Source organism: Nelumbo lutea, chromosome 5 (assembly GCF_056320005.1).
Source record: "Nelumbo lutea isolate HS-2025 chromosome 5, American lotus-T2T, whole genome shotgun sequence".
NCBI lineage: Eukaryota > Viridiplantae > Streptophyta > Magnoliopsida > Proteales > Nelumbonaceae > Nelumbo > Nelumbo lutea.
The window spans coordinates 73,968,879-73,984,825 of NC_142688.1; the positions used below are offsets into that span (position 1 = coordinate 73,968,879).

General features: G+C 36.2%; 1 protein-coding gene across 3 annotated transcripts; it reads right to left on the reverse strand.

The window, feature by feature from the left end:
• Positions 1-5,971: 5,971 nt before the first annotated feature.
• LOC148852912 (uncharacterized) lies at positions 5,972-15,046 on the reverse strand. 3 transcript variants are annotated; one of them, XM_088943091.1, is made up of 10 exons: positions 14,861-15,046; positions 13,911-14,519; positions 13,062-13,466; positions 12,490-12,551; positions 12,318-12,413; positions 12,069-12,162; positions 8,968-9,069; positions 8,792-8,841; positions 7,569-7,622; positions 5,972-6,133 (listed from the first exon to the last, which is right to left on the reverse strand). In XM_088943091.1, the coding sequence occupies exons 1-9, from the start codon at positions 14,939-14,941 to the stop codon at positions 7,598-7,600; spliced, it is 1,524 nt and encodes a 507-aa protein (XP_088799217.1). In that variant the 5' UTR covers positions 14,942-15,046; the 3' UTR covers positions 5,972-6,133; positions 7,569-7,597. The 3 variants fall into 3 exon arrangements, with proteins under 3 accessions (XP_088799217.1, XP_088799216.1, XP_088799218.1); XM_088943090.1 differs by lacking the exon at positions 5,972-6,133 and having other exon boundaries at positions 7,343-7,622; XM_088943092.1 differs by lacking the exons at positions 5,972-6,133; positions 14,861-15,046 and adding an exon at positions 14,728-14,804 and having other exon boundaries at positions 7,343-7,622.
• Positions 15,047-15,947: the final 901 nt, after the last annotated feature.

Here is a 15,947-nt window from a genome sequence, read left to right on the forward strand (position 1 = left end):
CCAGCCTCTTTGAAAAGGCCTGGCCGAATTCATTATCAAGCACAATGAACCCCCGAGTCAATTAGTATGGGCTCTTACTGGGTCCAACATTTACACGAAATGATCATTGAGTCCAGCCATCCTATGAAGGCCCAAGGATAATGGACTTAAGTAGGATATAGCCCATCAGGTAAAACAACCATCAATGGTCTCTTACACTTAACCTCTCAACCCATAATGATCAAATACTACCCGATAGGAAAGGACTTCTCCCCTGGTTGCAAGGTGCAATGTCGCATTATCTGCTCTGATGGGTCATAGGAATTAAAACCTTTTGTGAACATTTTTCTTAAAACATAATATATATATATATATTATCATATAAATATATTTTGCAAAGTAAATCTCAAACATGTTTGAAATCGACTACCGACAGTTTTGGTTTCCATCAGAGAGAGTGCAATCCCGATCATTCGCTTTGTCCGACAAAGGGGTTGATCCTATCACTATGATCACCCACTCGAGTGAATTCTCAGACTGCTCCAACATACCCAGGTATTGAACCCCAAATGATCTCACTGATTGGCATATCAAAGACAACCCAATCCGACACCCAGTGCAGTACCATAATTAAGTCTAGGGGTTATGGGTAACTTTTCAGTTTTGCCTATCAGTCTCCAAGGTCCAGGGCATAACTGGAAATTAGTTCGGGTTTAGTGTTTCAAACAAGCACACATTGCATGTTCAGTATTCAGTTTAAGAGTAATTACATAGAAACACACCAATTATAACATGAAACAATTTTGTACTTGTATTCATTTACAATAAATGTATTAATACATTAATCCGATTGGTGCTAAGGGCATACACTATCTAACATGAAGATCTCCAAAAACTCTCTCTCTAAGATGGCCATAAAAGATCCAACGACCCAACTTGTGAAACAAAGTTACTTCTTTCATCGAAACCAACCTCGCACTATCTGACTAGGTATCCGTCACCTTGGACACAGATGTGGGTAGATAGTGGAGTCCAATCAAAGGTTGCTATGTGGCTCCTAATAGAGGGGCATTTTGGAAAAGTCTCCATCAAACTAGTCCCTGCCAGTTTACATAGAATCAGTGTCCACGCTAGTGGGAAACCTTGCCAGGTCAACTATTGTTTCATGTCTATTATAGATTGGAGATCAAATAAAAGCACCCTTATGTGCAGATTTCTAGGCTAGTTGGGAAATCTAGGGAGTTGGACACCTTGTATATCATGACTCCCCCCCGCCTCTCTCTCTCCATAAGACATGTATTGTCATGCTTTCTTTGTGTTTTCGTGCTCACACCTTGCATAATGCTACCTCTATCGTTGGCCAAGCCTCCTCAGCTTGGTCCTGCCTTTTCATCATCCAATGATTGACTTGAGCAATGTAGGGTTTTCCCCTAGGGACACTCCTTGGGGAGTTTGATGCTGTTTGTGTTTGTAGGCTTGGTTCACTCACAGTTCGGTTCGGTTCCTCTTCAATGCAACTCTGTTCAATGAGGTATAAGAAACAAAAAAAATCGTTGGGTTTTTCAAATGGTGCCTAATTGTTTGTTAGATCACTAGTTATATCTTTGTTTCCCTGGGTGCTCAAAATAATTTTGTATAACCATACTTGCAGCAAATGTAAATTTTAAAACTACCTTTTTAAAAGAGCTTTAGGGTTGAGTCATTTCTTGATGAGTCACATACATCGGGTTGCAAGTCAGTCCAAGTTAGGTTGGGTTGATGTCATCCCTAACCAAACCCGATTTTGAAAACTTTGGATTGGGCTAGGATTGAGTTAGGTTGATGTTGATCTAGGGTTAGTCTCGGGTTAGCCGGATTTCTCTTCCTCCTTTTGCCCAAAGTACTTATTTCCTAGACTCTAAGGGTACATGTTAATTCAGCATTAGAATTAGTATGTGTAAAAGAATATAATTATCATGATTTAGAAAAAAAATCATTCAAACTTTGATATTTTTGACATACAATATGCATGCATACATATATGAATTGATAGATAAATACATAAACATTTAGTGAAGAATACATAAAAGTATAGATATATTCATTTATGGATGCAGAGTAGCATGTACTTAGATGAATTAAAACATATATTATATTTATACCTGCAAATATGAAGTTAAATTGGGTTTGGGTTGAGTTGGGTTGATAAATATCTCAACCTTAACCCAATCCAAAGTTTAGTCAGGTTTATACCTTTCAATCCTAACTTTAATCGGAACGTTGACCCTACCCAACGTCAGTTTGTAACCCTAACCGAAACTTTGACCCAACCCTACTTTTTTAGGGCTGAGTTTGGGGTAAATCGGCCCAGTTGCAGCCTTAAGGACATGGTATGACATGGTCTACTTTGTAGCCTCATAGCAGATTATTTTAATCAATTACCCTCATAACAGATTGGAACTATTTGGTGAGCGAATACGCAATTTGCAAAATTTGGGTCCAAGTGGAAGTTTAAATGAAAATAAATAGTTGGGTACACATTGCTAACAGGGTGGGAGGATTACCAATAGGAATGGGTCTGTGGGACTTGATCTTTCGAGCTAGTGATTCCAATTTGCATATCGCACAAGGTTCAAAATATCGATATGTCCGATACGTGGGCATAAGGTGAATCGAAACTGCATTTTTATGTTTTTTTTTTAATTTTTTTCGCAACCAATTCAGGGGAGGGCAGTTTAGGTCTCCTCCATCTCCTGAACTGGTCTGACTCATCACTTAAGACCTAGGGTAAATCTACACTCACCCAGCCCGACAGGGTTGGGTCCGTCTTAATTGGGTTTCATGTCAAGTTTGACATTGCAGCATGAAACTCTGCTATAAACATCCTTCGTTGAGTGTGTGTGTGCTGCGCAACGGATCGGGTCGGTTTCATATTCCGTTCTTGTTCAGCCAGGTCAGGTCAGGTACTCAGGTTGGGGACATAGTTGCTTAGGGTTGAGCCAAACCTGTACCAAACTCAACCCATTGAAAGGGTGGGGCAGAGCAGGTGCATGTGAGGACCACTTCCATTCCATAAAGAGCGGTTCCACAGGTTTGATGCCATGCCTCCCAGTTGGAAGTGTGCTAAGTGACCATCTTGACTATAAGATTATTGACGAGCAAACTGCTGGTCATGATAGGATATCCTGTAAGATACATTTGGAGTATCTCCTTACGAATTTAATATATTTGTACTGCCCAGAGATATTGGCGATGCATGGCTGGATGCCATGTGTGCAGAGTTTTTGCTTGTAGGAGATCTGTGCTCTTGATGATGATGATTCTTCAATGGAATTATAACCAATAAGAACAATTTTTTCCCGCTAATATCAATAAAAATAACCTTTTTAATATAATTTTTTAAATATAGTATTTTTTTTTTAAATATCAAATAAGGATAGGAGATATTGTTCATCTCTTGCCCATGTCTACCCACAACACACTACTCCCTTGAATTAGGAACATCTCCCCTGCATAATACTATGTAAGAGGATGAGATATTTTTCATGTGCGCTGCAATATTGTGTGGGTAGACATGGACAGGAGATCGAATTCCAAACAATGGTGGCAAATCTCTCCATATTCGGTCTCTCTCCTCATTCAAGAAAAACATATTTAAACATAGAAAAAAAAGATGATAATAATGAGTTGTAAACAAATGTATTCACCATTGACCATGGCTTTTACGGAGGATAGCTATGCAGTGGTTCATTGCTGCCTCTAATGATCGAACAAATGTATGCTATTCAAACAGGGATTGAAGGGCCTATAAAAGAAAATAATCAAATAAACAAAAAAGAGTCATAGAGGAGAATATTGTCTACTTGCAGTGGATTTCGGCCTGAATTTGTTCACTGTAACAGGGGATGAGAATATTTGACGTTCTTGGTTTCCTTCTTCAATCGATAATGGTGAGACATTTATAAATAGAAGCTCAGCAAGAAGAAACTACGCCTGGTCAGAGATTTGTCTGAAACCTAAAGAAGACAGCCGCAAGCTTTGGCTGTCACCGTGATTTCTACTTGACCAATGTAGAGGAGTGAGAATAGGGGTCCGTTAAATGTTTAGGAAACATTTTTGCTAAAAGTTGTTCATCGCCGAAAAACAACAAACAGGATCGAAGACCATAGATGGAAGAAGAAGAGGAAGAAGGGTCAAAGAGAAAGAGAGAAAATGGAGGTCAGAGACGGAGGGATTGTTTTCGCCGCCCTGCTCTTGTCACGGGTTTTAAAATTATATTTTAAAGGTTATTTTTATTGATATTAAGGGCAAAAAGGTGCTCGTATTGGCTGTAAACCTTTAAAAATGTTATTTTTATTGAACTTGCCCATTTTTTTATAACTAGTAAATGGGCATGTGCATTGCAAATAAAAATTTCACTTGCAATAACAATTATTATTATTGTTGTTGTTGTTGTTAGTGTCATTGTCGTTGTCGACTATTATATCAAAAAGACATGATACCTGAAAAACTTACAATCAATCAACCAGTATTATAAAAGAAGTCAATTGGGTGTTATCATAATTCAGGGTGATGCTTTGATTGGTCAAAATTCTTTGGATACCATGTCTTTCTGATATCATAGATTTTTCCTTAATTTCACTCATTTTATTTACTATAATAAATAAACTATATAAGAGAATGGAGATGTGTTCAATATAGTCTTAATTTATCATTTAATTATAATATCATGGGTTGGCTCAATTCACTTGGATGTTTAAACTCATTACACACCACCCCAATAGAAAAGTGGTTTTGTTTCTAGTCAATTTTAAAATTTTTATTCCATTTTCAGCATTAATAAAAAAAAAAAACAAGTTTTGTTTATTATGATAAAAATGATTTTAGAGACATGCCCAAATTTTTATAACTTTTGTATTTCTATTCATTTTAATAATATTATTTTACTAGGACATTATGGATTGACTAACCCATTTGACCTGGATGATTGAACCACTGACCTACCTACCTCTTGAACAGGAAAACAATTTTGCCTAACCTAGACAATAGACTAATTGGCTCATACCTAATTTCGCACGATTATATTTACAGTAACTTGTGGCAACAAAGACAAATAATTGAAACATGGTATTAGTGAGTATATTGCCTTTCAACTTAAAGGCTTAGCCTTAAATATTCTTATTTGTATTTTATATCAATGTTTTTCAACTTGTGAACAAATAGTCGAATTGATGGACCTATCAACCATTCAAATTTAATCAAGAGCTTGTTTCAATCCAACCATTTTAAAAGCCATTTTCTTGGTTAATAATTAGATGATTTTATTGGTTGAACTATTGACCTATTTGACTAGGTCAGTAGGATATGGGTAAGACATTAATTCATTTTTTTTCCTTGTATGTTTATCCATTTTCATCTCTAATAATAACATATCTCATTTTTCATACATATTTTTGTTTAATATGATGAATATATAATATTAAAGACATGCTCATTTTTTTATAAATTTTATTTGTTATATTTTTATTGTTATTATTTAATTTATAAATCTTACATTAACTTATTAGATTAAAATATGGTTCCAATTGATTTTTAGAACATTATTTCACTCATTGGCTGTAAAAGTTTTGTATCTCAAAAACCGATTTAAATTTTGCATAAATTTTTTCCTACCTCAATTCTCTAACCGGGGACCACCTCCTTAACTCACTCCAAAACAAATAACCACCCTCCTACCTCCATTCTATTTCATATAAGGTTGGGTCGGGGTTATATCAATTCTACTTCCTATTTTTACTTCTCACAAAAACAAATAAAACAAAGTCAAATCCAAAGCAAACCAACTGAACCTTCAGCTCTGTGTGGAAAGAGTGCAAATACAAATATAAATGGATCATACACATAGGCTTCATTTATATTTGCACTGAACATATTTGCATTTGCACTCTTCCCAAATGGAGCCTGGGACATAAAACATTCTGCATCAAAAATCAGTATGGTTAGTGCACATCTCTTTATAAGATATGGGCTTTCTTTTTATATTTAAAATGGATATTTACCTTGGATTCCAAACAAGTCATAAAAGTTACATCCAAATGTACAATATCATATGTCGTTAATACTTGCACACGTGCATAACACATGCTCTTACACATTCCCCTCGGACTGACTCAACCTGATAAGATTTTGGATTGAATTATAATGCAAAATGAGCTAACTAGGTTGATAAGAACACACAATAAAGTGAATCAAACTTGGAACTAGTTGTTAATATTTTGATAATATTAAGTATTTATTCATATATTTAATACATTTAAATTTTGCAATCATTATATAATTTACTGATTCGCTGAATCAATTTGCAAGTATGAGTGGAGATGACTTCTTTGGGCTTTCACACAATGGTAAGGAATAAGGATAGGTGGGTCTGACTTTTCTTTGCTCTTTCTTTTTTTTTTTTTTTTTCTGTCATAAACTTTAAAATTTAAAAAAGAAACCAAATTACGAATTCAAACTTAAGGCTTCGTTTGTTGCAATGCAAATCCCAACTGGATACACCTGCTTCAGTTTTGCATCCATTTGTTTGTAACTACGATTTGCAATTTTACCTTATTGAAAATTTGTACTCTTCCATTTGCATCATTATCAGTGCAAATTTTGCATCTAAAAGAAGCAGAATTTGCCACAGTTCCTCCTACCTTAATTCTCTCTCATATATAAGTAGGCACTATATAAATTTGCTTCTTAACTTATTCTCCCAAATAAATAACCTTCCTCATTTTTCTTTCATATAAGTAGGCACTCAGTCCATTTACATTCCTAGTGTATTGTTTTTTTTTTTGGATGAATTGCACTCCTATGCATTTACACCAGCGCAAATAAAATTCATATTGCAACTAAATGGAACCTAAAGTAAACAGTTTATATGGAAGGAAATAGGGGTGTCAATTGAACTTCATTTGGTCCAATCCGATCCAGTATGTGAGTCCATTATAAATAGACCAGGTCCTATCCAATCTAACGAATGTTTTGGACAATTTGGACTGGTCCAATTCAATGTGTGGACCATCCAATCTGTTCAAATTCATTTTGATTTAGATTGGTTTCAACCCAAACCCAGTCCATTGACATATATATTTTTTATCTTATATCAATGGACCAGATATTGACTTAATCCAACCCAATCCAATATAATTTTGTTACGGACAGATCAGGTCCAATCCAATCTAATAAATATTTTGGAACGAATTGGTCCAATCCAATAGGTCTTATTGGTCCATCCAATCCATCCAAATTGATTTTGGACTGGACGGGGTCCAATCCAAAACTGGTCCATTGACAATCTTAAAAGGAAAATGACTTCTACCATCTCCTACACAGTATGTAAATCTAAATTGGAATGATTAACTCATTTTGGAGCTGCAACATAAGATACAATTGTGAGGACAAACAATTGCATTATCCTCCCTGTTGATGCTTTCATTTTGCTTCTATGCAAACAACCATGTAACTATTTTTTGTGATGTAAATGCATGACAATATCACTATTTTCAAGGATGCTGAGCAACTGCTTTATGCAGATGCCCCGATCCAATGCCTCCAATACTGACCTGAATTTTCCTTTCCATATTTTCCAAAGTCATCTCCAGATTGGCTTTCGCTGCCTGCACCATGTCAATACATCAGATGGTGGGAACTATCGACATTTAGGTACGGTTTTTGAACTGCCATGGACCCGGACGGTCGGATCATTTGGCCCAGGAATCGTTTAGGCAATCGGTTCTGTCTTATTTCAAACCCGGTCTTTGGCTAAAAACCGTTGAATCAGTCAACAGTCAACGATCCGTTGACCTGGGTGGTTGAACTGTCAACCCATCGACCTATTCAACGGTTTTTTGCCATTTTAATTATTAATTACTTTTTTAATTTTTATTGTCAGAATAAGCCGTCCATTCAAACCAGATGATCAAACCGTCAACTTAAAAACCGGTGATCAGAATGATTCCCTTTTTGGGTCATTTTTTAAAACCATGCATTTAGGTAAGAATCTGATTGAATCCATTAATAATTTCAGGTTATAGTCATTGACCTCACCCATCAGTAGTTAAGTTTTCACTGTTTGGCTTGAAGTAAAAATCATGTAAACCACCAACTTGATTGCAATGATCAATCCATCATGTCAGCTTTCACCTGAGGTAAATTTCTAGCCCCAAATTAGGGCTTGATGTAGGGGCGATCATTTCTACCCTGGCCTGCAAATTTCCAGGCTTGTGCCTCGGCTATGTATAGGCCCAATACTTTAGGCCCAGCCCAGAATACACATATTATATTTATATATATATATATATATATATATATATATATATTAGTATAATATGATATATAATACATATTACATATAATATATTTTATATTATATCAAGTATAATATTATAAATATATATATGTAATATAAAATCCTATATATTAAATATAATATATTTAAATTGTAATATGTAGGCCTGGAAACCCGTTTCGGGATAAGTCCAGATCTCCTGCTTACACAAACCCTGCCCACGTCTACCCACATAACATCGCAGCCACACATGGAGAACATCTCATCCTCCTAAGTAGTATATTATGCAGGGGAAGATGTTCCCAATTCACAGGGGTAGTGTGTTGGAGGTAGACTTGGGCAGGTGATCCGGAGTCCCCCGGGACTCCCTTATAATAGGTGTGATACCCAACCCACCCAGCCCATGATCACCCCTATTTTGATGTGGTTTAAACAATAAGCCTATAATTACGCATTCAACAGGGAGAGATGTTAGGCTTGTAGATAGAAGAATCTTACCTTGCATTTTTCCCACTGAGTGTTAGACTAGCAGATTGTGATGGCACAACCTGAAATCATTTTATTAAAGATAGGTAAAAACCTCTGTCATTTATTTTGTTCATGAGAAAAATTAGGAAAGGAGAAAAAGGAAAGAGAAACCAAAGCTGAACTTAGGAGACAGATCGGATTAGGACCTTCTTATGCTCCAACTTTGGAGCTTGAGCATGTGAGACACTATTAAGAACTAAGGAAGAAAACCTTGAACTGAATCCTATCCCACCCATTTCCTCTCTTCCCTAAAAATGAAACAGAGATGTCATTTTCTGATAATTAGAACCAAAGGATAAAAATCAACCAAACAGATATTTGTTCACTGCTAAAATCATAAGATGGTTATCAGATACAAATCCAACTATGAAATCAGACATCTCAAGATATGGACATTTCTCTGTAATTTTAAATGATATATACAAATGTTTTTATTATATAGATGAATGACTAGGCATACAATACTAAATGATACTTAAAGTAATAGAATTACCAACATATTCTAATGGATCATATGAGTAATATCATAACCTTCATCAGTCAATTCAAATCATAGTTCTTTTAAGTATAAAAAATGAAACTTCAACTACAAACTAAGGGTCCGTTTGGTTTGCAGTTAGAATCAAATCGGAATCGGAATGGTCTATTCCCATAGTCTGTTTGGTTCAGACAGAAATGGGAATGGAAATTAAAATCAGCTGGAATTAGATTTCATTCTCAAGGGAGAGGCAGGGAATAGCCATTCCCTCAAATGGGGGAATGCCATTTCAGCAGGAATGGGAATGGGATTCTGAATCCGCTCAACCAAACAGTTGGAATCGAAATAGCCCATTCCGATTCCGATTCCGATTCCAGACCTCTATTCCCGCAAACCAAACGGGGCCTAAAAATTTTAAGATTCTATGGGAAGTATTCTTAATTTGACAAGGGTGGTAATCACTACCATACGCTTCAATCCAAAAATGATCATCCATAGGACTTACAATGCCCAACTTCTCTACATTGAATCTCACAACATTGAGGTGATCCTAACCTGGCTAGCATTTAAAATTCTTTTTCCAAACATGAACAGTCATTTTAAAAATTTACACTTTAGGTTTACATTAGAAATTGGTAAGGTCATCTAATTGACTTAGTGGTCAGGATTAATGTATAAATGGGTTATACTTGAGGTGGAAGCACACGTTTTAGTATGTTATACATGAAAAGGTCTATATCCACCAAAAAAACAAGAGAAAAGAGAAAACCAGACAAGTCTACCTAGAAAGCAATGTGATATTGAGATTTAATTTAGCAAAACAAAATTCCATAGTAGATTTGTTGCTTTCCTTAGTCCATTTCAGTTTAAAGGGGACCTGGTTAATGCACACATCAGTGTGAGGGTAATTGTGATGAGTGTAGATCCTACCAAAAATACTTGAAATAGCAGTCACTCAAACTGAGTGAGGACTTATTCACATAGATGTTGGTAATTAAAAGTTAAAAAAAGACAATACTGCTGCTAGCTTTCTCTTCTTGACAGTTCAAGTAAGGGTGTTAATGGACCAATTTTGGATTGGACCCTGTCCAGTCCAAAATCAATTTGGACGGATTGAACAGACCAACAAGATATATTGGATTGGGCCAATCTGTTCCAAAATATTTATTAGATTGGATTGGACCTCGTCCATCCATAATAAATTTATATTGGATTGGGTTGGATTAAGCCAATATCTGGTCCATTGATATAAGATAAGAATACAAGTGTCAATATACCGAGTTTGGGTTGAAACCAATCTAAATCAAAACGAATTTGAACAGATTGGATGGTCCAGACATTAAATTGGACCGGTCCAAAATATTCATTGGATTGGATTGGACCTGGTCCATTATAATGGACTCACATTGGACTGGATCGGATTGGACCAAATCCAGTCCAATTGACACCCCTAAGTTCAAGGTAGGGGAGGCACCCTACTTTTTGGTGGTAAGTCATTAGAGTGATTTACTTCCAAAAAGTCCATGGTGTTAATATTCCTTTGTGAACATAGAGGGGCAAGGGCTCTGCAGGTGTTATAAACACTCACTTACATCCAAACCTCAGTGGACCCTTCTGCAAATTGGCAGGTAGAGTACCTCTGCTAAAACCTAATCCTTAAGAGATGGAGACCCTAACAGATTTAACACCCCCTTTGGTGTTTAACCCTCTTTATATATGATATTTCGGGAGTGCATTCAACAAGCCCTAAATAGCTAAACATAGGAAGCACTAGAGTGCCAAATCAACCTCACTTTGAGATCTGATTTGCTATAGAAAGGAGGAAGCAGTGTGATCTCCATGGTAGTTCATCCATTTGCTGCTGGATCTCACATGCTAGAGGATTATTCTAATCTGGTCTTCTGCTTAGAATGAGTACAACTTTGAAGAATAAAGTAAATTTTAAAAAGAAATATAATTAAAACCAACAAATGATCCCCAACTAGATTCAGCCACATAAAGTCACTGGTGGATCTATATTGAAGTCAGTGTGGGCAATTGCCCCCATTGAGATGTTCCCAATGTACGCTGAGATGTGTATGTGGGGTGTCTGTGGGGCGAGCTCGGTGGGGCACAGATGTAAATTCAAGGCTAAGTGGTATGCCAGTCTAAACATGGGTTGTATAGCATACTTGTACATATTCTTTTTTTTTTTTTCACTTAGCTGAGTTTGGAAGGAGTACAAATACAAATAGGTAGAGTGCAAAACCTTGTATTTTGTATGCATTTGTACTGTACATATTTGTATTTGTACTCCTTCCAATCTGAGCCTTATTAATCAATAAAAGTTACTGTTGTTCATAAAAAGTAGTTTTCCCCTTCTTTACCCAGAATTTCAGTTTGTTTCTTCCATAAGGCCTTCTGGCCAATGAAGGGAATCAGCATAGTCTTGTCAATCCTTATCTAAACATGCTATCAGATATTTCTCCACTAATTATTTGTCTTTCAGAAAAAAATAGGAACAGCTGTAAATGAGGCCATTTGGAAATCAGAAAGGAAGACCAGGAGGTAAAAATCTAGCATAACCAACCATTAATGTGAGCTGATGAATAATGGCTGTTGATATCTAGAAATAACAGGAATCCTTCAGAATGTATTCAAGATTGCAATATTTCTTCATAAAATCACAATATCACAAAGACATAGACTCTAAATTGAGACCATTGTATATGATAAAAACATAGATTGCATAATCCAATTGCTACGAGGGATTATAATTTGAGATTTTACCATTTTCTCTTTCTCTTCACTGACACTACTTCTGGCATTAGGCTTGACTACATTGTTTTGAACTGTTTTAGTCTGTGCAGAATTGTTTGTAAACCTGGGTATACATATGCCAGAAGTTCAGTTTTCAGTTCTGAAAGGGTGAAAGATGCATTTAAAAAAAGAAAAAGCATGCTATAATGATGAAGCAGAAAAATTATCATGATCAAATTGGATGAAGAAAACGAAGAATTAAAACACAAAAAGCCTTACATGGTTTTAGGCCTCTGGTTATTAGCATTTATTCCCTTTGGAATTACAGATTTGTTACCAATTCCTGATGACTTTACTCTGGCAGCTTTAGGTCCCCTGGAAAATATCCAAAGTAAGATTCCTATAATGTATAATCAGACTAAATCACAAGCATTTTATTCTAGAATCTGACCTGTTCTCTAAAGTTTTATTTTGGACACCACTACCAGTCACAGCAATCTTCTTTGAGTTGCTCTGAAAAATTAGACGTCAGAGACAGTACCAAGCATAAAATTGAGACCAACTTTCCTTTTTTAAGTTCAGTAACAACAAAAAGTATAAGACAGCACATTAGACTGAAAAAGTAAGGCGGCATTTGGAAACGATTCAAATATGTAGAGTGTAAAACAGTTCATATAAATTGCAAAGTTGGGTTAATTTTGTACTGACAAATTTACCTTCTTACCAAACGGACTTTTAGCTGTAATATGGATGCAAACATGAATTTCAATAAAACATATGCTTTTTTTTATCAAAAGCCCACTTGAATGCAAATTTACTTCTTTTTTTATTGATGTACTTTTACATCTTATTATCAATGTAAATATGCATTGGTCTGTCATTTGTCAATGCATAAATGTAATATTGCCAAACATAGGCAAAAGTGAACCAGAGTGCAAATTTACCCTGAACCGGGATTTACACTCCATTTGCATCGTTTTGAAACGCAGCCTAAGGAGTATCATCATCAACCCAAAATTCTACCTGAGCACATGATGACCTTTGTGAATGAACTGAAGACTTTGATGGCAATTTTTCCTCTAAGGATTTTGAAATGAGATTACCACCACGAGTCCCATCTTTAACATTGGAAGACGAAGAGTGTCCCCCTTTATCCATTCCAAGTGATCTGTGTGAAGGCACTGGGGTAGAGTTGTTGCTAATTGTAACCCTGGTATTATCTACTCTAGCAAGTGGTCTTTGTGAAGACATGGAGGTATTGTTGATGTTAACCCTAGCAGTTGTCACTTTGCTTGAAACGAGCTTTTTCTCAGCCTCCACACTAACTGCCTTGTGGAGAAGACTTCTGAGCCTGTCAAATGGTTTGTTTGCATTTGCCTTTGTGCTGCTGTCCAATTTTGTTTTGCTTCTTGCTGAAGCAGCAGTCTCCTTTATTAGAACATATAAAAAAACTAGTCAGTGTGGTTATTCATCTAATGCAAACTGACAATTAAGAAACAAAATCATCTAGAAATTGAGGAATGAGGAAGCATAATGTACTAAGTGGACAGGGCACACATGGTTTTAGAATGACACAGTATGAAGAATCACACATTAGAGGATTTATAGGGGACAGACTAAGAGAAAATGTTGATGGTAATGAACAGATGCTTTTCTGGTCTATTTACATATTATTTGATAGATGCTTTTCTTTAGTTGCTAGTTTGTTCTCAAAACTCTGCATTTGTGCTATCATGGTTGACCTGTAAACTAACAACATTTTAATTTTTACCTGAAGATGTTTGTTTTAATCTTCATCTATCAAAGAAGATGATCTTGATAAATAATCCAAAAATACCAATAACATATAAATAATCCAAACTCATTGTGTACCTTAGCTTTTGCTGCAGCTTTATGAACTTCTCCTTTCTTGAAATTTAGCTCCACATTGTTGGAGATAATGTTATCTGAGCATGCATCTTCCAAGGACCACCTACTTGTTGACTCTGAATGTTCTGGTGCAACCTCTTGTGCAGATGCGTTAGGTTCTACAATAGATACAGAGGCCTCAAGGTTTCTCTCCGAGATCACATTGTGACCATCATTTTCACAAGTCAAAGCTGATTCCCCCTCTAAGAAATGAGCCACGGGATCATTTCTGAGGTTCATTCCCTCTTCTTCTGTGGTAGAATCAACACTATTTTGTTGCCATTTGGGACCCTGTTCATCCTTCTGTTCAAGAAAAGCACCATTGCTGAAAGGATCAGCAGCAAGGTTTGCCTCTTGCTCAACCTGCAACTTCTTCAGTGTTCTTATTCTTCTGTAATATTCTTCAAAGTAGGCCTTCTTGCGGGCAACTAGACCAGGGGCCTTGAATTTTTCCAGCTCCTCCTGGCATTTGTTATGAGAGAACACTGACCATTTTTCCCATGCCAGTGACTCAACAGAATATCTTCCAAAAGAAATTGAACCATGATCCAACATTTCAGAGATTGATGCTTCCTGTTTTTTATTTTTTTTAATCCATCATTAAAATGATATAACAGCAAAAATAGCAACAACATTAATAACCATTGATATCCCCTAAAACTATAGCTTTCTAAATTCTAACATTCCAATTGGTAATCTCATATAGCAATTTGAGCAAATTCTGAAGCAAGGTTTCTGAGTTCTACCAATGAGGGTGTCCATGTCTACCCCCCCAACATACCTTCATCCTACGTTATTCTGTTCATCTTATGCTTAACATGATAGAAAAGAAATGAGCTCCGGAGAAAAAAATCCAATGTGTGCAATTACAATAAAAAACCCAATGAAGATCAATGAAGCCGGCAAATTTATACCTGAGAATCGCTATCGCTCCGGTCGGCCGGCAGTTCTGAGCGAGACCAATCACAGTATGTTTGATCCATGTCGGTGGCCATTTCTTCTTAGCTGGGCTATATTATTTGTTCAGTGCACGTCACTGCAAGAAGATGCTCTTCTTCATTAAGTCATTGTTGTCATAATTTGAGAGTTCTTCGTCAACCGATAAAGACTTCTCTCTCTCTCTAGAAATTGAGCCGTTGACAATGGAGCCCACGTCAATCAAACGTTAGATGGCTAGGATTGGGTTGGGGTCCACCTAGGGAGCGAGACAACCTTATCCTATTGACCTTGAAATTCCACTTAAAACTCTTCGAAATCTCTGAAATTGACATGAACCAGATTGGCTAATGGCCACGGAGATCAACTGACTTTGAAGTAAGCATTCTCTTAAGTGGGACCCATCCAACCATTGGTTCTGATCTTCTGATACCTGCCACGTGTTAGGTCATGAGGGGCCTAGACCGAAGCTAGTGGTCCTGTGGTATATGATACATTCAAAAAGCATCAACGTCCATTTATCTATTTTTCTTTCTGATAAGGCCCATTTAGCAATTTGGTAAGAGTAAATTTCTTTATGAGTTAAAGCCCAAACTCGGCCCATTTATGGATTATCAGGGAAAAAAATCCTAGGAACTTTCCGTGAACTTTCTGTTTCTCTCTTATATTTTCTTAATGAACCCAAAACGGACCAAGTGTCAAATCATGCCTACTACAACACTGTCAACATATACAGACGGGTCAAAATAAAGCAATAATAGATCACGCTCAGGCTTGCCAGGTTGGCTGATGAGGCTTCACCTATTAACGTTAATGGGTTCTATCAAATAATAATAATACTCTTATCCTAACTTGAGTGTATTATATTATTTATGTCATCAATAGGCTTTTTTATATAGAGTTTGAAGATTTTCATGTTTTTTTTTTTTTTAATCATAATACAGGATGTGACAGTCCACCCTTATCAATTTGTTAGGTAAAAGCAAAGTTTAACATTTTGATATCGTATCTTTTAAAAACCATATAAGATATGCATAAAAATTGGATGTTTTGTTAACCATATAA

Excerpts from the sequence above, each read along its gene's own strand:
- LOC148852912 (XM_088943091.1), bottom strand. The coding sequence starts at position 14,941 with ATGGCCACCGACATGGATCAAACATACTGTGATTGGTCTCGCTCAGAA. Across the intron at positions 13,467-13,910 it reads AAGCTGCAGCAAAAGCTAAG|GAGACTGCTGCTTCAGCAAG; the intron begins GTACACAATGAG and ends GTTCTAATAAAG. Across the intron at positions 9,070-12,068 it reads GTGAAGAGAAAGAGAAAATG|GGAAGAGAGGAAATGGGTGG; the intron begins GTAAAATCTCAA and ends TTTCATTTTTAG.